Here is a 24120-nt window from a genome sequence, read left to right as displayed (position 1 = left end):
GTGCTGCCAGTTATATTTACACCTGCACATTCTCTCTTTTATTCCCTAAATCAAGTAATATAAAGAACTGTGCAGCTTTCCTGATAATTTGTATTAAGAAGTTAATTTCAAATGAATTCATTATTTTTTACAGATTTGTTTTCCTTCATCTTATAAAAATATGAGTAAAATTCAGGAGAACAGATAGGCACACCTTATACATATTGAAGTCAGTAGCAGTTGTCAGCGACAAACTGAAATCCCCTTGATTTCATCTAGTGTTTATTATTATTTACATCTAGTTTATTATTATTTACATCTAGTGTTTATTATTATTTATTACATTTGTTAGTTGCTCTACCTAATTTCTCAAAGCAATCTAAGATGTAAAAAAAACTAATTTAAGATTGCAAAAAACCCCTGCATGTCTTAATATAGTTTCTTAGAAAAGTTATGTTTATAAGGAAATAATTGTTTTACAGGCATGTCAGGTGGGTCTTAATTTTGCTAATGAAGAAGAAGCTAAAAAATTCCAGAAGACAGTGACGGACTTAATTGGACGACGGCAACGAAAATCTGGTAGATCTATAGTTTTTCAACACATTTTTGCTTTGTATAGAACTTAGAAGAAAACATTCTTAAGGCAGAAACTGACCTTAGTTTCTAGCTTCTCTGGATTCAAAGAAATAGGTTAGAGATTGAAGGGGAGGCATGCACACATAGTTGTTACCAATAAATATGTACAAACTGGACCTTTGTACAGTCTACAGCTAATGCTAGCAGTCATATAATAGAATTTGGGAACCTGTGGTTGTTGGTTTCCAGCTCCCATGTAGTCAGTGGTCAGAGTTGTAGTCAGTGGTCAGAGTTGTAGACCATTAACTGGAGGATCACAGGTTCCTGTTACACAATGAGATTCAGCAGTGCCTAGTCTTTTACAATACAGCAGTGCTTCTCAAATTTGGTTCCCTAGCTGTTGTTGGACTTCAACTCCCATCATCCTTGGCCGCTGGTCCTGTTAGCTAGGAATGATGGGAATTGTAGGCCATCAACAGCTGGGGACCCAAATTTGAGAAACAGTACTGAAATCCCCAATACTATTTCTTCTTCTGATAGTGAACTTGAGTGGTGAGTACCAATGGAAATGGAGCCAAAATGGAGCAACTGAGAAAATAAGAGGGGGAGTATCACCATAGCTGGGGGAATCCCAAGGATTGCCGAATTACAAATATTCTAAGGGAGAGGAAAACTTGGGGGAAACCCCTTAAAGAAACACACACAAAAAACAACAACAGCCCAATGAGCAGCACACACACTCAGCAGCTGCACAATGTTAAGTGTTAGTTATAAAAGAAAACGGGGGTTGGGAGGGAACATCAAATGACCAGGTCATAAAATCCTGAACCACAGAAGTCTTCCTATTAAAGGTGAGAACGCACCGCAGCACTTCATTGTAAGTCCCAGTGGTATTGTTAATTCAGTGAAGTGCTTATTGCTGTCGGCTGAATAAAACAGTATCTCAGTGACATTTTGCACATTATATATTTAGAAATACAGGCAACCTTCCTGCAGTGCATCCAATGGGCAGATAGGCAGAGTCGCAGATATGGTCCGCAGTGATTTTTGTGATGTTGGCAGGTGGTTAAAATTGCCACTCAGCAGCTGGAATCCCTGCTGGCTCTCTGAGCTTCCAGTTTACATGTAATTTTTATCTGTGTTATAGTCAAGATATTGCTGGAGCTTGCAGTTACCTGAATTTGTCCAGTTCATAATATTGGGCTGCATTATTAAGTGCCATTTCCCACCGAAGTCCCCAGATTTTGCTCTCTGGCTTAGACTGTAAAGCAGGCTTCTGCACATGCATGGAGACTGCTCAGCAGACCAGGTAGCCAAAGCAAACTGCCATGGTGCATGTGTAGAATCTTTCCATGTTAATCCTTCCCTGCTTAATCTTGGTTCATAGAATAAGAAAAATATCTATAACCAGGTTTTTGACTTAGCGACCTGTTGTTTGGTGAATACTGATGCAGGGAGCTCTTCACTTCTGATTCTGTGTCTCGGATATATGATTCAAATGCTTCTTTTAAAATCAGTGCATTGGTTTATAATCAGATTTTGTGTGTCTGGAGTTAGACTTCCCTTTGATTTCAGGGCTTCCCCCCCGCTGGTCAGAAATGATTTCTCTGTTAAGCCACCAGATGGAGTCCTAAGACTATCCTATACCACTGGATGTAATTTTTGTTCTATAATAAATTGAGGAGTCACAGCAACAATCTCACAAGGCAGACAAGAATGTACCGTTTTATTTGCAGTGGAATGTACAATGCAGCTGGTTCTATAACCCTGAAAGTTTGTTGACAGGCAGGCATTCTGGGAGCCATGCTTGGAGTTAAATCCGAGAAATAGGACACTGCTTCCTGTGTCTTTTCCAAGCTATTGTATTGCACTACGGCTTACGTCTCACAGAAAGCAGATAAGGAGGTAATGCCTGCATCTGGGCTATAACTACTTCAGATTGCAGGTGGGGACTGCCATGTTGGATTCTTCTCTGGGCAAAAAACCCTCCAGACTCCCTAATGGTTCTAGAACGCGGGTAGGCAAACTAAGGCCCGGGGGCCGGATCCAGCCCAATCACCCTCTAAATCCGGGCCACAGACAGTCTGGGAATCAGCATGTTTTTACATGAGTAGAATGTGTATGCATCTCTGGGTTATTTGTGGGGCATAGGAATTCATTCATTTTTTATTTTTTTTCAAAATATAGTCCTGCCCCCCACAAGGTCTGAGGGACAGTGGACCGGCCCCCTGCTGAAAAGGTTTGCTGCCCCCTGTCTAGACAAACCTTCTAAATATGCGGGGGGGGGGGGGTTAAATAAAAAAGTGCCAGAAGGTTTTTTTTCATGTGGAAAGAGTATTCCATCATGTGAGGTGGTTATAGCCCAGAAATAGCCTCATAGCCTGTTTTTTCAGTAACTAGGTCCAAAAATAGCTCCTTCTTCTCTGTTTGTTTGTTTGTTTGCTTACTTCCCTCTATGATGGGAACGTATAGGACCTGTATGCAATTTTTCACTTTAATTGGGCCCAGTAGATTTTTGAGAGAAAGGGTTCTGAAACAAGAATAAAACAGAAACTGTCATGCCTATTTCTCTCCTTTCACATTCCTGTTGTGCTTGGGGGATTTAAGGAGCTTTTGTACAGACTTCTAAATAGCACAAACCTTTTACCTCCAGAATATCTTATTAAATGTAAACAAGGAAGGACAGCCTTTCGTCTGTCTTAATTAAGTACTATACCCCATCTTTAAGCATGAAAACTATTGAGGCAGCAAGAAATGAAAACAAGACAATAACAATATGAATAAATGCATCAACTTTAAAAGCACACACAAACAGATTTACAATTTGGGTTTGTAGAATTGGTTGGAAATAACTGAACAAGGGACATAAATGTTTCAAGAAGTATAAAACAATGTTAGCATATCATCTTCTGAAAGTGAGGGATTCGAACCTAAGGCAGGAGGGCATAGTTGCCAAACTGAAATGAAAACCAAACGGTTGTGAGCCATGACTTCTAGTTTGATACACGACTGATGCTCTCTTTTCTATAGTTAAAAATTTGTGGAAGGATTGCTGTGCTTGCAGTGCTCAATTTAAACAAGTTTTTTTTATTTTTAAGCAAAACCTCTTAAAATTTAGTTTATTCAAATTAGGTTTTCAGGTTTAATGCCTTTTATTTTTTTAAATAATGCACATGCACTATATCCTGTGGAAGCTTACCATACCATTTTTGTTAGAGGAAAACAGATTGTGGTGGGTTGTATTCAGCAATTTTCAGCTATTCCACCCCTCAAAAAAGTAATCTGCTCTGGAAGATCCTCCCACCCTCTGGATCTAATGTGGGGGGGGGGCAGAAATCACTGATCTCCATATTTCAGTTATGGAGGTATTTTTAACAGCTGAAAATCATTATTGGCTACCAGTTACTACTTGTACATATTTGCTACACATTCAATATATGCATTTCTGTACTGTAATAATACCATTCTTAAATTTAAATGCAACAACACATGCATTACTATGTTAGTATCACTGCTTTTGGGTCAGCTTGCTTTTTTCAGAATCTCAGCTTGGGTTTTTTTAATGCATCAATTGTATTTTAAAACACTTTTCGATTAACCACAGACCCTCACAGATTTTACTCTTGCCTCCTTTAACACAGAGATGTGTAAGCTTTAGTAGGTCTAAAAATGCTGAGATATTAAGTTAGATGATTAGGTAATTGTAGGTATAATTTTCAGGTCTAATTTTTTTGCCAGTGCCAGTTCAGTGACATTTTATATACTTGGTCATAATTATGTAAGATCAGGTTTTATTTTTGTCCGCTTAAAATACTGAGAGAGCATATCTAAGATCAGACAGGGTGGTATTGGAGGATAAGCAATCTGTCTTAGATCACTGAGATTTTGGAAGAAGATTGAAGACTTGACATGTCTATGAAATAGCACTTTTAATTGTGATTTAAATAGAGAACCGGACTTTCTAAGCCTCTTTTCAAGCTGGAGCGATGGCAGCCCTGCTGAAAGAGTATTTAAAAGATTCAAGGTCATCCCCAGGCCATTTGAGGGAAATGTGAACCGTTTATTAAAATGAATGGAAGTTTAGTTAGCTTTTTTTCTCTCCTGACAATAAACCTTCTAAAGTAGAGTTTGAAATAATAATAGGCAAACATTTCACGGGTAATACGTCTCAGGAGGGTAAGAAAAATGTTCTAATATTCTATTTTGTGCACAAATAGTATAAAGTGGTTTTTTTTCTTCCTTTTTAACAGAGAAAAGGAGAGATCTACCAAATGGTAAGTGGTTGGTTTGTTTTTGCTTGCAGTAACCATGAAATTGTTTGATTGTTTCAACGTCGCTCACTTACTCCTAGCTTATCACTCATGAATGCAATTGCCTATCTGAACATCAGTGCATCTTTTAAAATTGTAAGTGGACAGTTATGCTTTGATTAGCTGTGGGATTGCTTAGTGGTACTTTAAAATTGCAATGCAAACAGTACAGTGGGAGGCGAAAGCAGGAAGGCCTGAGAATAAAGACCACTGAAAAATGTGGATGTTGCAGTGACAAACTCCTCTTCTTAGCAAATGCTGATTATGTGGGAATGACTTAGGAAGTCAGCTTTAAACCACTTGACATACTGACATTAGCTTTTCATCTGCAGAATTCACTCAGATGTTTTAGCTGCTAAGTCATGAGCCAGAATCGTTTTAATTTCTGAGGGGGGATTAGAAATAGTGTTCTTCCTTTACTGGTACAAACCTCAACAGTTGTAGAATATTTGCACAAAGGTGCAATATATGATTTGTTTTAAAGTAGCTAAACACCCACCCTATTGTTGAAGGGCTTGGTTAACATCGCAGAATAAAAAATGTAGGATTAAACAAATTGGCATTGCTGGTTATGTAAAATGCATTAGCCTGTAATTTCCTGGGATTTGTGTTTTTATTCATGTTGGTAATGGAAAAGTCTATTCAATGTTAAGGCAGTGAGCTGTAGATTTACTGACCTTCCATCATAATGGTTAGGATGAAAATGGGGATTTATCAGAATTAGTTTTAAAAAGGCTTGCCAGGAATCATGTGGCCCACTTTCATTTTAGCACATGAGCTGGAATCTGATTTAGTCTGCAGGAAGCTGCCCTCCAGCAGGCAGCAACTGAGGAATATAAAGGATTTTCACAAAACATTGCAATGTTTTGTACCACGTTTTCGGAAACCGCTTCTGAGGATGTGAAAGATATCAACATTAGTGGATGCTTAAGACCACTATATTGTCAGGTTCTTCCAAATGACGAACTTTATAGGCCGCTTTCATCTTCACTGATCGAGCTCTCGACAGCTGATGGGGAAGGTGCTTGTGTTATGATGGGGAAAATTTTGTTGGATATAAATATGGCAGTGTTAGAAGAAAATGGAAGTCCCTTAGAGTCATGTGTTCCTCGTGGACAACCCAAGCCTAATGAGAGTGGTAAGCATGCTTTTCATTGGCTGGTGGTACTTATTTCTGAGCAAACATGCTTTTAATGGCACTGCTGTTAAAGGGGGGGGGGACAGCATTAAAAATATATGTACAAACTGAGTGGTTTTTATACAACATGGGGAAAGATTATTTCTTCAACAAATCAAACTAGTAGGCATTATCCTCCATCTATAGCATTGAAAATATGGACCTCATAATGAACAGTGGTTTTTGTTTTTATTTCTGTTTAATTTTACTTGTGGAAACCATCAATTTTTAGCTGTCTCTATATGATACCAAAAAATCAAAATCTGATCTAATTTGCAGATTATGGTAACCAAGAATAGCAAAATTATTACTCTTATTTTATTGTGATATTTCCAAGAATTAGAGTTTGATATGTGTGTGTGTGTGTGTGTGTGTGTGTGTGTGTGTGTAGTTGCTGCTAGAAATAGGCAAACATCAGGTGTGCATGACAGGTACACGTGGATTAACTACCAACATGTATTCTAGGAGCAACTTTGCGGAATACAGTTAAGACAGCAGCTTTCTTTCTTATCAATACTCTAGAAAGGCATAACCCAATGCTCACCTCTATTACAGTTTCTTTAAAATATGTGGTCTCCTAAGACCTTCTGCTACACAGAGCTGCCTCACCATGGAAGATAACTTATGTGCATTATTCAACTTGCACCATGAATTTTATAAAGATTTCTTGCACATAAGAAATAATTATACTGATAGGCTCACATATTTAGAAGAGTAAGAAATATTGAGGAAGAAATTACTCAGTTTCTCAAGAAATTATAAGAGTAAGAAATTCTAAGACATCTTGACAATATGTCCACTTATTTCTGTTGTAAAATGGCATAGAAAGATTTGTCTTAATATTTTAGAGCTAGAGCTATCACTGTTAGAAATCTGTTAAACAACAGTTTTTGAAATGAGATTGGTGGATGGGAATATTGGATTGATGGTACTTTTTCTGTGCTTAAATGAACCATTTTGAGGTAATAATAATTGATACTGACTGAAATCTTCTGGCCCTCTGTGTTGTGCGAAAACAACAACAAAGGTTTTCCTAGTTATCATTTTGCTTTTAAAACATAACTATGTAATACTTGGAGTCCAGAAAACATAAGATGGCAGACCAAATTAATTTGAATCTATTTGCACTCCTACAGGTCCAAGTCTACCAATGGCAACTGTTGACATCAAAAATCCAGAAATCACCACTAACAGATTTTATGGTTCACAAGTCAACAACATTTCATATACCAAAGAGAAGAAAAAAGCAAAAGCAAAAAAGAAGAGGTTAACAAAGGCAGATATTGGAACTCCAAGCAACTTCCAGTAAGAGCGCCGTTTCTTTTTTATAACTTTCTACAGATAGGCACAAAAATTACTACATTTGGGAAGAAAATCAGTTTGCGAGTAATACTAAATAGGTGCCCTTTTAAAGATTTTCTCCATGGTAATTTTTGGAAATGGCGGTATTAAGTTAAGGTAGTTTAAGATGGACCACCCGTGTGTGTGTGTGTGTGTGTGTGTGTGTGTGTGTGTGTTTTTAAAGGCCCAGGGTAGCTTACACAATAAAACAACAATTCAGTATGAAAATCCTCCAAAAGCAGGAGAAACAAAATAGGATGATGAAATCCAGCAGAGCCAACAAAGCCATCAATTAAAATTGGCAGCTGTGGCATGCTTGAAAGTGTGAGCGAGCATGTCTTCTTCTAATACTGAAACGTCACCAAGCAAGCCTACCTAGGGAAGGAGATCCATAGATCTCCCAAAAACGGTAGGAGTACTCTTGAGGATGGCTTCTGAGCGTAACTGGGCACTCGTGGTAGAAGGTGTGGTCCTTGGGATACATGGTCCCTAACCATTTAGGGCACTCTGAATTGGTCCCAAAATGAACCAACAGCCCACTGTAGTTGCATGAACACCATGGTGTTCCCTCTAAGTAACCTAGCTATGTTTTCTGCTAACTAACTGGCACTTGTGAAAAGTATTGGCCTATGCGCAGGAATCTGATCTGGACATTTGGTTGTTTAAAGCATTTTTACCCTGATGAAAAGAGTTGGCCTGTTAATAAAAATTATGTTTAAAAAAAAAAAAAAGAGTTTGCTGAGTGACTTCCAAAGAATTCCTTGACAGTCCCTTCCCTTAGCCATACAGATAAAGACTTACAGGTTGGGAGAGAGAGAAGGAAAAAGACACACTCTGGCACTAGTTCTCAGTTGTGTATTTGGTTAGCTCCCAACAATCAAAACATCTTCTCTGAAGTGGATGTTGGTTGACCTTACAGGGTGGGTCATCTACCTTCTCAAGCCTATCAAAAATCTGCCAATATCTCATTGGTCCCTGTATAGTAAGGATTAGCAAACACAGATAATTGTTGCCATTAAGGGTGAGGTCCAGGTGTTTTTTAGCACTGGAAAATTAGAGGCACCAGGGCTTTTTCTCAGACGGAACTTGTCAGAACTCAGGTCCGGCATCTCTCAGGTGGGTGCCATTGCCATTCTAAGAGAACAAGAGAGGCGCTCATAGTGAGTTTCAGCACCTCTTTTTCTAGAAAAATAACACCAAGAGTTATTTAGTGACTGCAATTGATAGCTACCAAATCGATTTGTATTTGTGTGCGTTGGTGTTTCAATGTTTCGATGTTGTATCTATGTATATATTGTAAGTTGTATAATGTTTTTCCCCCCGATGGTTAATATGACTGTGATGGTTGAAACAGCAATAAACAATCAAGCATCAGATCATGTTTCATTGTACATGGAGAACTTCAGATGTCCCAATAAAATACATACGGGTTAGGTTAAAGACCTTAACCAATCATAATACTAATATCAGAAGCAACTTTCATTATGTATTCTATCATGTATGCATGGTGTCTTAGCTTCTGTTGTTGCATGCAAGCAGACTTTTTATACTGAGTAATTAAGTTTCCACTGAGATCCTTTATTTAGATATCTCAGTGGGCAGACTTCCATGGCAATCAGCTTTTCTGTCACTATTAAGCTTATCCTGCAGTTACACAGAGCTGCACTGGGCGCGTTCTTGATTTTCATGAGATGACAGTGAAATCCTACTGCTGTCCCAAGTGTGCATCTAGAATGTACTCAGTCCGTTTTCACCATGCGGGGCAGTCACGAAAAAATGCTGAATATTCCTTGGCATACACTTTGCTGTAGAAGGCGAAGCAGCTTTCCATGTAGAAAGTTTGAAGCCCACTTATATTGCCACTGAAGGATGACGAGCATCCAGTGGCATCCATGATTTCTAACAGTGCTATACTACTGAATGCTGAAGGTAAATGGTAAAGGACATGGGGGTGGCGCTGTGGTCTAAACTACTGAGCCTCTTGGGTTTGCTGATCAGAAGGTTGGTGGTTCGAATCCCTGCGACAGGGTGAGTTCCCGTTGCTCTGTCCCAACTCCTGCCAACCTAGCAGTTTAAAGCACGCCAGTGCACGTAGATAAATAGGTACCACTGCGGTGGGAAGGTAAACAGCATTTCTGTGCACTCTGGTTTTCGTCACGGTGTTCCATTGCACCAGAAGCGGTTTATTCATTCTGGCCACATGACCCGGAAAGCTGTCTGTGGACAAATGCCGGCTCCCTTGGCCTGAAAGCGAGATGAGCACAGCAACCCCTTAGTCGCCTTTGACTGGGCTTAACCGTCCAGGGGTCCTTTACCTTTTATCTTTTACTACTGAATATGAATATGAAATAACACAGTAGTGAAACTTGTACCCGGCAAATGCAATTTAATGAAAATCCAGCTCCTTATTTAATAAAAGCTGCCTCTATTATTATCTTAACTACTGAAAATGAAAAATGGACTTAATTAGTATAGTATTGCCATTTTTTAGGCTTCAGGGACTCTGTTTTTGAAATGTGATGAAACTCTTAGTTGAGATTGATACTGTTTAAAATTAAAATGCTATCTTGGCACTGGCTATTTCAGAGAGTATGTGCAGAATCTGTGGAATCATTTAGGCACAGAATGCAACTGTGTCTCATCTGAACCATTTTCCATTTGTATAAGTTGATCAATTCTAATGCAATAGTTTATCACCGTGAAGATTACATATTGAAATATGTAATACTCCTTATATATTCTAATTTTGCATTTCGGTTTTTCCCTCTAGGCACATTGGACATGTTGGCTGGGACCCGAACACAGGTTTTGATGTAAGCAAGAAAGAGGGATGGTTAACTGTTCCAAAACTCCAAGCGTTCTACAGTCATTCTATATTTATGTGAAACAAAAATTGAAAGGAGGGCAATTGTAATTCATACTTTTTTTTGTCATGAAGGTTTTTAAATTTGCCATGCAAGCCAATTTAACTAAGAATGCTTTGAGCTTCATGCCTGAAAACAGAAACTATGCTACATCATTGCCACACAGCCCAAGGTTTTGTGTGGAGAAATTTTTCTAATAAAAGGATCTGTGTTTGCTGAAACGCCCCCCCCCCCCCAAAAAAAGTAGCTTCTAACGGCTCTAATGTTTCCATTAGGTTAACAATTTGGATCCAGAGCTGAAAAACCTGTTTGACATGTGTGGAATTTCAGAGGCTCAGCTGAAAGACAAAGAAACATCCAAGGTTATATATGATTTTATTGAAAAAACAGGAGGTGTGGAAGCTGTTAAAAACGAGTTGCGTAGACAAGGTGAGTCCTCGTGCCATCCACTCATGCTTTGTAATACCTACAAAAATGCAGGGTTTGAGCCAGACTTCACTGTTGGTCCAAGTTCTACCTTCTGCACTCTTCCTGAGGCCTGAGAGGATTGGCTGAGGAAAGGGGATCAGCTAAATTCTCTTCTCCCTGCTGCCCCAATCCGTGGGAGCATCCCCTGAGCAGAACTCGGGATACTCCTGCAAGTGGGACCACAGTATGAGTCCAACCCATTACATCAAGTTGAGAAATGCTTCTCCAGATTTTTTAAAACGGATTTCTATTTCCACATTTTGTTAAACACACTTAATTCGAAATGGAATACGCTTCGCTTTGACAAAATCTCCAGCAAACTTTTCTGTTTTAAACACCATCCTGTATCTAAGCCAAAATGTTTAAAAATTGAGTCCCGAGCAGGGGGTATCCCAGGAGTGCATTACTCTGTAGAAACTGACTTCTCTGGGTTTGTTTGTTTTTGCAAGTAGTTGCAATGGCCAGCTATAATTGGAGAACCAAGAATTTCTGTCATGATTCAATACTTACATGGCTGGTTGTGCCTCTGTAGCATAATTATTATGGTGTAGACGTAGACAGCAGAGGCCAGAAACTGACAGTTTAATGGAAGTGGATTAAAGAAAGTAAATGAGACTAGGATGCTTCAGAAAAAGTTAATATATGTTACATTTATGATCTAGGTCCGCCACTCTGGAGTGGTATGTATGAATTCTAATCTTCAGAGTTCTTTGCATTGCAGTGGTGTGTGATACACAATACCTACACATTTGGGTTAAAAAGACCAGATTTAGGAATTGATACATCAATACATAATTTGTAACCATTTTATATAGTTAAAAGTTGTGGCTTTTTTCCTTTGGATATTACTGGTAAACAGTGCCCTGCAATTAATTTTTGTTAAAGTCAATAACCTGCTGCCCTTTGGTGCTTCAACCTACCGTATAATATGCCTTACAAAATATATGTCCTTGTTTGAAGTGTGTGTGTTTGTTTGTGTGTGTGTGTGTGTGTGTGTGTGTGTGTTTGCTTTAACATCTTAATTTAGCGATTTTGAACAAAGGGCTTCCTTGTTCTAATAACAAGAGACCCCGTACTTACAAGTGGTTTTCTTCATCATGGCTAAGTAGAACACATTTTACCAATTAATAGCTTTTAATTGGGTTTTGGGAATGAACTGCTCTGTACTTGCTCTGAACACAGAGATGTTTGACCACTGGTAGAGATTGTGTATGGAGAAAGATTTGAGTCTTAAAGTGCAATCCTATGCAAGAAGTAAGCTCAGTTGAGTTCTGTGAGATGAATAGGTATGAGACTGCAGCCACAATCTTGCGAAGCTCACTGAGGCCATTCACTAGTGAGGTGGTTTCTCCGATGATGACTGCAAGTAGCAGGAAATAATATTAGAGAGACCTTAATAATATTGCATGGTGATGCGTATTCCATCCTTCCTCTTCCTCCTCTCACTGTTAAGGATGGGTGGAAGAGTCGAGCTGCCATTTTGAAATTTAAACAGAGAATGATGGCCTATATGTATATGTCAAGATTAACTTGAATATGCTAGTGCTCAAGATCTGGGTGAGCTAAGGCCTTAGTTCATTTGGCTACTTAAAGTTCTTCCAAAATGAATGCCTTTACACATATACCTATGCCTCAGTGGCCTCCACATTGAGATGATTTGCTGGATTTGATGTGGGGCTATGGTAAAAAGTTATTCAGAACCTTCCATTGATCGTTATACGGAAGTGGGGATTAGGCCTGCCATCTGTATTGGATTCCCTGTTGCAGTAAAAATGTGCCTAAATCAACAAAGCCATGTTTGATTTATAATGACAAATGAGCTATCTTGGGCAAAACTATATGTTGCCCATTTTCTAGTGTATGAAAACGCTTTACCCATTTTTTTTAACAGTTGGGTAGCACAGCCAATTGGGAGCAATAGCTTTGTGTGAGGTGGAAAATTTTCACATTTCAGTGATTCTAAAACACAAAGTATTAACCTTTCTGTGGAGAGAGTTGGTTCCTTTTGGAAATGCTTTGCTGCTGTGTTAAGATTATCCTCCTAAAGGCTATGAGTATAAAACTTCAATGTCATGAAAGCCATGCAGATAGACCGTCACTTGTAAATATTGGCATTGACCTGTATAGACATTTGAGAACATGTATTCTTCCCCCCACCCCACTTTTTCCCTTTTGCTTGGTGTGCAGAGAGTGGTTTGTTGCAGTTGTGATGCTAGCTGGGTGAGAGACCAGATATGCTCAACTGGAAACTAATATATATATTTTTTAAAAAACTGATAAAATGGTAGTACAGTGGTAACTCGGTTTTCAAACATAATCTGTTCTGGAAGACTGTTCAAGTTCCAAAACGTCCAAAAACTCAATGCAGAAAATTCTACGGAATCCACGTGGCATGTTCAGCATCTGAGACATGTTCAAAAACCACAGCATTTACAGGTTTACAGCATTTGAAAACCGAAATGTTTATCGGCCTCGGTCCAGTATATCTGAAGGAGCGTCTCCACCCCCATCGTTCTACCCAGACACTGAGGTCCAGCGCCGAGGGCCTTCTGGCAGTTCCCTTACTGCGAGAAGCCAAGTTACAGGGAACCAGGCAGAGGGCCTTCTCGGTAGTGGCACCCGCCCTGTGGAACGCCCTCCCACCAGATGTCAAAGAGAACAAAAACTACCAGACTTTTAGAGGACATCTGAAGGCAGCCCTGTTTAGGGAAGCTTTTAATGTTTGATGCATTACGGTATTTTAATATTTTGTTGGAAGCCACCCAGAGTGGCTGGGGTAGCCCAGCCAGATGGGCGGGGTATAAATAAATAATAATAATAACTATTATTATTATTATTATTATTATTATTATTATCAACAGAGACATTCGAAAACCGAGGTACCACTGTGCTGTCACTGCAGAAATATAGCATTGTGAACTGCCCTTTATTAATGGATATGCATGTCCTGAACTTATCACATCTGTGATGGAGGACAGACTGCAAACTGAGTGAGGTTCCCCGGGGGAAAGGCAAGGGAACTGAGCTGTTCTGTAAATCAAAATGGTCTTTTTGATGCAGCTCTTAGTCGGGGGGGGGGGGGAGCTGTCCCTCTGTAAGTGACTAAGCACTTGTTTGTTTTTTGTTCTCAGCTCCTCCACCACCTCCACCATCCAGGGGCGGCCCTCCCCCTCCTCCTCCTCCCCCACCACCACATAGCTCGGGGCCACCTCCCCCTCCTATTAGGGGAAGGGGAGCTCCTCCCCCACCTCCTTCAAGAGCTCCGACCGCAGCGCCACCCCCTCCGCCTCCTTCCAGACCTGGCGGTGGGGTGCCGCCCCCGCCCCCCAACAGGATGTATCCTCCTCCTCCTCCAGTTCATTCTTCCTCGGCCCCCTCCGGCCCCCCTCCTCCCCCTCCGCCACCTTCAGGTGGTTCTTGTGTGCCTCCTCCGCCTCCCCCACCCCCACCCCCTCCTGGTCCTCCGCCGCCGCCTGGTGTCCCAGTCGAGGTTGACCATCAGCTTCCAGTTCCTGCAGGAAATAAAGCAGCTCTCTTAGATCAAATCAGAGAAGGGGCCCAATTGAAAAAAGTAGAACAGAGCAGTCGTCCGGTCTCCAGCTCGGGAAGAGACGCGCTACTTGATCAGATACGGCAGGGTATACAGCTGAAGTCTGTGAGTATCACTGGGGTTTTTTGTTCTTTAGTTCTGGTTACTAGCAAAATTTTGTGTAGTGTTTATTGTAGAATCGAGTTGGAATGGATCCCCCTGCAATTCAGGAATCTCAACTAAAGCATCCATGACCGGTGGCCATCTAACCTCTGCTTAAACGGCCATCCAACCTCTGCTTAAACGGCCTTGGTCCTATATACCTGAAGGAGCGTCTCCACCCCCATCGTTCAGCCCGGACACTGAGATCCAGCGCCGAGGGCCTTCTGGCGGTTCCCTCATTGCGAGAAGTGAGGTTACAGGGAACCAGACAGAGGGCCTTCTTGGTAGTGGCACCCACCCTGTGGAACACCCTCCCTTCAGATGTGAAGGAAATAAGCAGCTATCCTATCTTTAGAAGACATCTGAAGGCAGCCCTGTTTAGGGAAGTTTTTAATACTTCATGCTGTATTGTTTTTAACACTTGATTGGGAGCCGCCCAGAGTTACTGGGGAAACTCAGCCAGATGGGCAGGGTATAAATAATAAGTTATTTTTATTTGTATTAGTAAACACCTCCAAGGAAGGAGAGTCCACAACCTCTGTAACATAGTAATATATGTTTGTCACAAGAATTTCATTAACTGTCTTTTCTGTGTCAAATGCGAATTCCTAAAAGTGCCCTTGATTTTAAACCTTCGGCACGTTCTTCCACCTAAGTAGACTTTTGGTGATCGAGTAAAAGTACGAAGCGTAGAATAATCAGTCTGCCCTTGTTTCTGTTTACTTGAAGGTATGCTCTAGCCATTGACTTCTCAGAAATTGAGTGCTAAATGTTCTAAGTTCTATGTATGCTTCTACATTTCTATATTCAATCACCTCCACCCCAGGTATCTGATGGGCAAGAGAGTGCACCGCCTACGCCTGCTCCCACCTCGGGTATTGTGGGAGCGCTAATGGAAGTTATGCAGAAAAGGAGCAAAGCCATTCATTCTTCAGGTAGCGCATTAAATCAGTCTTTGTACAGCCATGTGCAATTTGTTTCTTTGAATTAATACCCACGTTTATAACATGGATTATAGCATCTATTCTATCTGCCGATATAATAATATTTAACAGAAAGGGATTATAGGCTTATCAGCAGTGTGAAGTTTTAAGAAAAACCTGTATTGAAAAATAGCCTTGTAGCAACCATAAAAATTATATTAATCAACAGTTTACTAATTTATACAATTCTAGAACTTCTTGTCACAACCCACACAATGGATGTAATTTATGGAAGCTTGATTCTGTTTCCATAAGTATCCCTTATTTTTTTTAAAAAAAGAATAGGTTATTTGGTTATTCTCCTGAACCAGATAGATCGCTTATTTATTTGGAAGAAGTATATAGATAATAGCAGGAATATTACAAATATTTTGAAGCTGTCACTTAGGTCTTAATACTGTGCCACCATCAAGAAAATCATGTTTTGGTCAGCTGTTATTACAAAAATCATGGGGTAGGCATAAATAATATGCACTCTACTCTGAAGGAAAGTAATATACAATTACTATGCGACTTAGGACCTGGGTACTTAAATAGTCACAATTTTTCACATACATGCCCAGGCATATTATTATTACTATTATTGTTATTATTTCTTACTGTGCAAATGCCATTCATTACCAACTAAATGGGGGCTGGGGGCGGAAATGGCAACACTAGCTTTTGCTGAATGTTTAGTTCTTGCAAAAATAACTTAATTTTTTTCTTACCATTAGATGAAGATGAGGATGAAGAAGATGAAGAAGATTTCGAGGATGATGATGAATGGGATGACTGATCAGTATATTATATATCATATATATTTTTAAGGTGAAATACTAAACTACTTTCTGTCTATGGATTCTGTAAAATTATCATGTAAATGTTCTACCAATTTGCTGTATATTTTTGTTGCCTTTTGCTTTTTTATTAATCTGTGCAATACCTCATTTAATCTGTAAAGGTTTGTCATAATCCTATACAAAGTTACTCCCGAAATTAATGTGTACAAGTTTACACCAGGTTGCTCAGTGTACATGTGAACACTTTCCATTCCATCAATAAGGGAGTTTTAATGTAATATGCGAGATTGACAAACACACCTTAAATGTATTTAGTTATAATGCAAGAAGGAAAACACTATTTTCATACCCTACTTTTTCTGTATCTAAATTTTCTTATTAAAACCTAGTATAGCACTACATTCTTTAAGCAATGCAGCTCCTAGTTTTAGCCCCTTCATCTTGGAAACTCTGCCACGTGGGTGAGGCTGATAAAACAATGAATCGTTGCAGTTCATACCGCTGCGATTTAAATTTAGCATTTAAGCTGACATAAAACAATCGTAAAATAATAATAACAATAATAAAGCAGTTGTGAAAATTTCCCCTGATTCCTGAGCACTGTGTTTCCTGCTATCGGGCAGCGTTGACACCTTGAATGCTCAATTTAGGAACTTCCCTGTTGGTTTCAGAGTGTGACATCTCTGATGTAAGCCACCTCTGATTTTTACCAGCTACCTTTCACAATGAAGAGGAGGAGTCTACATTTATGGCAGCTGCTGCGGGCGTTTATTTATTTTTATATGCTGTTTTTTACTGAAGGGCTGTGGTTATAAAGTTTGCTCTGAATAATAGCGGATTTAAATTAATTTTAAAATGTGTAGGGCATGAGAATACTAATAAATGAATTTAGGTGGTGTCACTCTGCAGTCTTGATGGATTACGGTATAAACTGAACACAATTTAGGCACCAGATCTGTGATCTAGAAATTGAAAGCATTTATACAGGGATGGATGGATGGATGGATGCCTTAAATATATACTTCTCCTGACTGTGACGGGCTTTCCAAAAGCGATGGGGAAAGTTTGTGGGGAGAGAAGGGATATGAGCATGAATTCTTCACTGATGTTTCCTTTCAACTCCCTTTGGCTGGATAAGCTGAGACTGGGTAGGCTCTGTGCCTGTTAGCCTATTAATGTTCAGAAATCCACTCCTCGCATGCACCCCTATGGGTTTATTCAAGCATAATGGGTCAATGTTGCCCTGTTTCCTTTGGACACTAAATCTCCAGGTAGAGCTCACTGAACTGCTTGCCTTTTGAGAGGGTCTCACTACTGCAAAGTTGGTTTAAACCACTGCTTTTTATACGGACTGAACTTGCATATTGCAGTTTGATTTGCTTCACACTTAGAAATGACGCCAAGGGATGTGCTTTGAAATCGCGTTCCGACATATTATGGGGAAAGTTGAGTTCTCATCTTAATTTTCGTATTTACTAATGGACTAAACGTTTGGATTATCTCCCTATTTTATATGCAGGGTGGTGCATCTAAGATAGGCATTGGCAGTGCTAACCCCATACTTGCAGCAAGGAGACACTGAAGTAGAAAACACTTGCCTCGCTGCTGCACAGTGTTTCAAGGGAGGAATATCTGGTGTACAATTAACACATGCTTCTTTCTCCTCTCCCCATCTTCTCTATTCATGGTATATTGGATGAAATTTGTATTTGCTGAAACCCAGTGTTGGCTTGATCTTGGCAGGCTGGACCTGCAATATGACCTGGCTTGGATATCTTAGTGCAGTTATAACGTATGTCTAGCATCCGGATTTTTAATACTCGAGGGAAACAGGATTTTAAAGGTTATGTTGATGAAGAGGGAGGTGTTGGAAGCAAAGCTACGTTATTCCGATGAGGGTAACTTTTCTTTTAAGCACACGGCTTGGGAAAGGAGAATTTTAAAGGTCTCCTCCTCTCCCTGCGGTTGTAGCCACAGCACTGCCTGCTGCTGGAAAGACTTTCAGCCACTGTTGCTGCTAGTATGGCTTGAGGACTGCGGGCAGGTTGGCTGAAGCCTGATTTGAATGCTCTGAAGTAGGATTAAGAATGTGCACATGAGAGGGAGTGTTAATGGCCTTCGGGACAGCGTCTAGTGCTGTCTCTCCAGCTCTGTAATCATAAAGGGCATTTTTCAAATAGATCTTGCTCAGGTGGCCTCCAAAGATGTTACTTACTAGCATGAATAAAGCACATGCTTCTAGAGTCGAGAGAACTTGGAAAGATTTAATATTTTATGTCTGAGATATTTGTGTAATCCATTAATCACTTGCCCAACAGGCTTTCGTTTCGTTTTGTTTTCCTATAAAGTGTATCCACATTATTGCACAAAAGTTCAGATGTTTTGCTTTCAATAGCATATTGTACGGTCTTAATTTAAGGCATGACTGCAGTTACAGTTAGGCTACAAAGTCACAGCTGCATGTTTCTGCATTTTCCCATGTGGGCTGGAGGCGACGTTTCATGTCATTGAATCACTACTGCTAACTGTTGTAACAAGGCAGCTTCATGCACCAGTTAAATTGACTGTCCAGGTAGCCTTGGCAATTAGCAAATGAGCCTGAGGCCTATATTTCAGCACTACGCATAGACAATATCAACTAGCCGCTTGTACTCTGAAAGCATCTCAATCGTTCAGTTTTCCGTTTCATCAAACTGAAATTCTTGGTATGTGAATTTTCTTTCTCTTTGGCTTTTTTTTTTTAATGTACAGTGAATAGGATGTTGCACTGGTGGCAATTCATCATGGAGCATAATAAAATTAATTTGACTCAAAAACACGGTGTGGTGTGACTTTTTTTTCTTCTTGTCTTCTAACTCATGCACAGGTTATGCTTCAGCCAGGATAGCAAAATCCAACATTACCATAACTAGCTCAAATTGGAAAGTGGATTGTGTTCTTAAATAAGTTTCAGGAGGGAATCTAATGCTCTGGCCCATAGGTCAAATATGACAGGTAGCCTGCTGCTCCCATGGAAACAATGGCTGTTGTAAACCAACAGATTGCATAATGCATTAATATTACAAGGTCAGGCAATGTTGGAAGGGGTCTGTACATTAAAAGTCTTGTTGTCTTTGCAGTTGCTGTGTGTATTGCCTGCTCTCTTTTGCATAAAACTTAACATATTTTTTGGTGACCAAATTGCATAGAATTTCACAAAGGAGATTTTATATCCACAAGCATCAAGTATTTTTATTGCCATCACCGGTTTGTTGCTATATCTTGGATAAATTCCTGGTTCTTCTTGCTAGTTGCATATCTGCACATATAAGTATGTTGATCATATTAATAAAATCAGAGATTTAGTAGCTCTCTTGGCTCTTTTGTTCTCAGTCCACAGTGGTGTTTATGACAGTGCCTTCACAACAAAGGTAAGGGACCCCTGGACAATTAAGTCCAATCTAAGGTGACTATGGGGTGCAGCACTCATTTCGCTTTCAGGCCAAGGGAGCCAGCATTTGCCCGCACACAGCTTTCTGTGTCATGTGGCCAGCATGACTAGACCACTTCTGGTGCAACAGAACACTGATGGAATCCAGAGTGCACAGAAACGCGGTTTACCTTCCTGCCACAGCAGTACCTATTTATCTACTTGCACTGGTGTGCTTTCAAACTGCAAAAACATCAAGATTACAATATTTTTGTATACCTGACACATAAGTAGGCTGCACTTTTTTAAAATGTGAGTATCTTAACTTGCTGCTGACACACTGCTTGCAAATAGCTTCTGCAGTTTCCTGACAGTGCAAGCCATGTGAGATATAGCCTGTTCATCCCAAGTTTGAATAAATTGTGTTAAAACAAAGTTTGAATAAACTGTTTTAAAACAAAGCCCACAACGACTTTAAAATAATTTGGGAGAAGAAAAGAGCTGTATGTGAAAAATGCATCCCGGGTGACAGACGTTCTAGTTTCCCAAATGTCTGATTTCTTTGCAGATTTCTTTCCTCCAACTTCTATTGAAGCACACTGCCTACTCAATTTTCCTGTTAGTTTTCCTGGAAATTGCCATTATCAAGCTTCTGTTGCAGATCCTAAAAGCCCATGTGCTTTAGCAACTTGTGTCAGTAGTTGAGATTCAAGTTTGTCAGGGACATGATGTTCCTGACCAGGCTGGGCTCTCCTAGTTCCACTTCTGTCACTCTAATGTGCATTCTCTTCCCTTATCACATACCCCAATAAGCTCCGTGTACTTAATGTCTTCGCTGCAAGCCAGAGTGATGTTGCTCTGCCTGTTTATGGCTCTTCGCTGCCAAAAGATCAGCATAAAGTCTTGCAGTTCTCTGTTTCTGTGGAGCCGGTTCAAAGCTTTTGACACTCCTGAACTTCTGCAAGGCCAAAAATAACACTTTGTTGTGGTCTCCCTATAGTTAGCCTTGGGGCTTTTGAGGTTTGCAAAGGCAGGGAGCACGTTGTTTATGGGGTGGGTTTAGCACAGCGGCGTGTCAGCTGAGTCCTTTCTCTTTATCTTTTGTTTGAAAGAGGACCTGTTGTTGTGCACTGGCACAATTTCTCTGTTCTGGAGTTAAAGAAGCAAACTGCAACACCCCTCGTTTCTGGGACCAGAACTACACAGAACCATTTTCAGAGCATGAAAGTACATCTAGTTCAGGGACTCCAACTAGAGGTCCCCTTTATCTATTCTCTCTTTTTCTTTTGGTAGCTTTTTTTTTATCTATTCTCTCATTGTATTTGGGTAAGCATTGCAAGCAGGTGAAGGATCGGTTGAAGGACCCTGTGTGAGAGGTGGGGAAGGGGAAAGAAACCTCACAGGATGAGAGGCTGTGAGAAGAGAGGAATGACCCCAGGTGAGAGCTGGGAGGGCTCCCTTCTTTCTGTATGGCAGAAGTTTTCAACCTTTTTGAGTCCATGGCTCCCTTGACCAACTGCATTCTTTCTGCGGCACCCCTGTGGGGCTCAGGAACCCAGTTATGTCACCCCTTGCCTGCAGAGCTGGCAGCCTCTCACCCTTTTTTGAACACCCTTCCTTGTGGAGTGTTGCCTCAGCCTCCTCTCCCCTCTCCTTGGGAGTCCTCTGGGCTGCTGCTGCTGCTGCCCTGGCCTCTGAGCTGTGCCCCCTGCCCCAAAGAGAGGTGCCTCCTCACACTGACCCACAGGGACCTGGGACTTGTCTTTCCATTCCCAACAACAATGGCTGGTGGACTGGCTGGCTTGCTTTCTCCGAAGCCACCTCAGCTCCTGGCAACCAGCACCCCCTAACCAGCCCCAGAGGCACCATTCGCCTGGGAGCTTGTAGTCTGGGCTGCTGCAACAAATAGCTGTCAAGACTTTGGGAAGCAGAGATGCGAGAGGGCACTAAAGGAGGGAAGGAAGGAAAGAGGGACAGAGGCCAGTGTTGCCCATGGCAATCCTGACCATCATTCAAGGCACCCCAGGGTGCCACGGAACACTGGTTGAAAACCACTGCTTTGTGGGATAAAAGTTATAGCAGTAAGAGGATGATACAGTTCTCTCTTCTTCCTTTTTAGTTTTTTTTTATTACTACTTTTGATTAGCCCCCCCCCCTTTGTTGTATCACAAAAATCTCAATACATCTTTATAGCAAAAAAACCACCCACATCCATCTAGTTCTTGAAGAGTCAATATAACACATTGAATATTGGTGCTTAATAGCTATTCAAAACCATACACACCGCCGAGGGCCTTCTGGCGGTTCCCTCATTACAAGAAGCCAAGTTACAGGGAACCAGGCAGAGGGCCTTCTCGGTAGTGGCACCCACCCTGTGGAACGCCCTCCCACCAGATGTCAAAGAGATAAACAAGTACCTGACATTTAGAAGACATCTGAAGGCAGCCCTGTTCAGGGAAGTTTTTAATGTGTGACATTTTAATGTATTTTTAATCTTCGTTGGAGAAACCCAGCCAGATGGGTGGGGTACAAATAATAACTTGTTGTTTATTTATTTCATCCAATATTTCTGCTACACATGGTCAGCTACCAAGGGTCAAGGAGGGTGCCCATTGTGTGACAAATGTTTCCTCAAGGTGAGGCCTTGTTGCAGTCCTGAGGAGCACTTCTCCCTTGTAGGCAGTCCCAGGCCTATAAATGGACAACCCAGGGAGGTTACCTTTCCAATGCCAATATTCTCATTTAAATTTTCCAGTTACGTTGGCCTATAGTTCATCATTGCTATCTTTTCATGATTACTTGGCAGATAGTGGAGCCATTAGGCCAGATTGAGAGCTGGGTAAGAAGAGGTGAAATCCCCTTTGGTGGGCTACATTAAGAGATACTGAGGCTGTTACTTTAAGGCCCAGCTTGGTGGCTGGCATGCCTTGCTACCCTGATCCATGTTGGATGTAGAAAATTAGATCTGGCTTAACCCAGTTGCCCCTTCTCTCTAGCCCTCTAGCAAGGAACAGATCACACACTGTTACGCAAGTATAGAAGCTTTACTTACGGAAGCCAAAGGTCTGATTCATGCATTGCTTCATGCAGCAGCAAGGAGAACACAGGTAGATTACTCGGGTGCAAAATCCACGATATAGTTTCAGGCATGCGGTCTGAACTTTGGAGCAAGTTCGGACCCGTCTGTCCTGGTGGATTACATGGCGAGAAGAGAAAGAGAGAATGGACAAGCAGCTTCACTTCCTCACAGAAGTAAGGGGGCGTAACCTAGCTGAGTCTAGAAACAGACCTCTCTGGTCTTAACCCCTTCCTGTGTTAACTAGCACTTCTGCATTGCTACGTTTGACTGCAATTTCCCACAATCCAGGCCATGCCACAATGTACCCAAGCCCTGCCTAGCATTCTCCTCTCCTCTGTACCCCACCCACTTAAAATAATCTGTCGGGAAGTGCTCTGATGTTTCTTGAGAGCTCCTTATTTTTTATTTTCTTTCATATACCAACAGCTTCCTCATCTTTGACCCATTGGCCCTTGCTCTGTATCACACAAAGCTGCTCTTCTCTCTGGGGCCTATATGTGAGGTTTTAATCACAACCCAACTTGTATATTTCCCGATAGAACCAGACACCTACCAAGTGAGCAATTCTTGAAATGGAAGCATTGTGGGCTATGACGTTGCGATCATTCGGAAGGCTGTGAACTTCCCTGCATGCAAATTTATACATTTCTGTGCGATTGTTCAGGGTGAAGTAAAAGGGAGAATCATGGCTAGGTGATGACCCCTTCTAGACTTGGTACCCAGCATACACACACAGGGATGCGGGTGGCGCTGTGGGTTAAACCACTGAGCCTAGGGCTTGCCAATCAGAAGGTCGGCGGTTCGAATCCCCGCGATGGGGTGAGCTCCCATTGCTCAGTCCCTGCTCCTGCCAACCTAGCAGCAGGTGAGGAGGAATGGAAGTTCCCCCAGAATGTCTGCTTTATATACATTATTTACACAATGGGCCCCACGTGCTTGGCTAATTCCGGGATTCACCTGTAGACCAATCAGGTTGTGGATTCACTTCCATCTGGAGCTGGATTGGGTGGCTCCTGTGGACCAATCAGACTGCTGCATTCTGGACCCTATTGTTCTAGGACCAATCAGACTGCTGCATTCTGAATCCTATTGTTCTAGGAGATCTAGGACCAATCAGACTGCTACCTTTTGGATCCTATTCAACTCAGTACATAACAGTTAGCTTTTCTAATAAGGCTGTTTCCCATTGGTCCATGCTTACTCATGACAGGTCTCTCCAGTGTTTGGCTATGACACTTCTGGCTGCTGAGAGTAGGTGGGTTATGAGCTTTTTATGATTGTGAGTGGGCATTATGATCTTGGAAGATGCAAGAGAAAGTAAGTGAACCCACACAAGGGACGCTGACAAAAAACCCCACACATACACTAAGTAGAAGAATAGGAGCATTGCCAGCCGACCCCACCCCACTCACCATCCCCCCCCACTTTCCCCTGTTTTCTTCCTAACCTAACACTGTATGT

At 41.1% G+C, this 24120-nt stretch overlaps 1 protein-coding gene and 1 long non-coding RNA gene across 3 annotated transcripts in view; one reads left to right on the top strand and one right to left on the bottom strand.

Annotated features, from left to right (window-relative positions):
- The window catches only part of WASL (WASP like actin nucleation promoting factor), a 34326-nt gene extending 15339 nt beyond the window's left edge, over positions 1 to 18987 (top strand). The window contains exons 4-12 of one of the 2 annotated variants that reach the window (XM_083699331.1): positions 462 to 558; positions 4806 to 4829; positions 7179 to 7347; positions 10154 to 10196; positions 10523 to 10676; positions 11378 to 11395; positions 13847 to 14370; positions 15233 to 15341; positions 16106 to 18987. In XM_083699331.1, coding sequence (XP_083555457.1) covers positions 462 to 558; positions 4806 to 4829; positions 7179 to 7347; positions 10154 to 10196; positions 10523 to 10676; positions 11378 to 11395; positions 13847 to 14370; positions 15233 to 15341; positions 16106 to 16167 — 1200 coding nt within the window. In that variant the 3' untranslated portion in view covers positions 16168 to 18987. The remainder of the gene's footprint in view (positions 1 to 461; positions 559 to 4805; positions 4830 to 7178; positions 7348 to 10153; positions 10197 to 10522; positions 10677 to 11377; positions 11396 to 13846; positions 14371 to 15232; positions 15342 to 16105) is intronic. The other variant, XM_083699332.1, reaches the window with a different exon arrangement.
- Positions 11675 to 13840, bottom strand: LOC310825691. Its single transcript, XR_014555447.1, has 2 exons — positions 11912 to 13840; positions 11675 to 11874 (listed from the first exon to the last, which is right to left on the bottom strand). It is a non-coding gene; the product is annotated as an uncharacterized lncRNA (long non-coding RNA).
- Positions 18988 to 24120: the final 5133 nt, after the last annotated feature.

This window comes from Podarcis gaigeae (assembly GCF_964106915.1).
Source record: "Podarcis gaigeae genome assembly, chromosome: 10".
Taxonomy (NCBI): domain Eukaryota; kingdom Metazoa; phylum Chordata; class Lepidosauria; order Squamata; family Lacertidae; genus Podarcis; species Podarcis gaigeae.
Note: the sequence above shows the minus strand (reverse complement) of the source record. Positions and strands in the feature narration are given on the sequence as shown.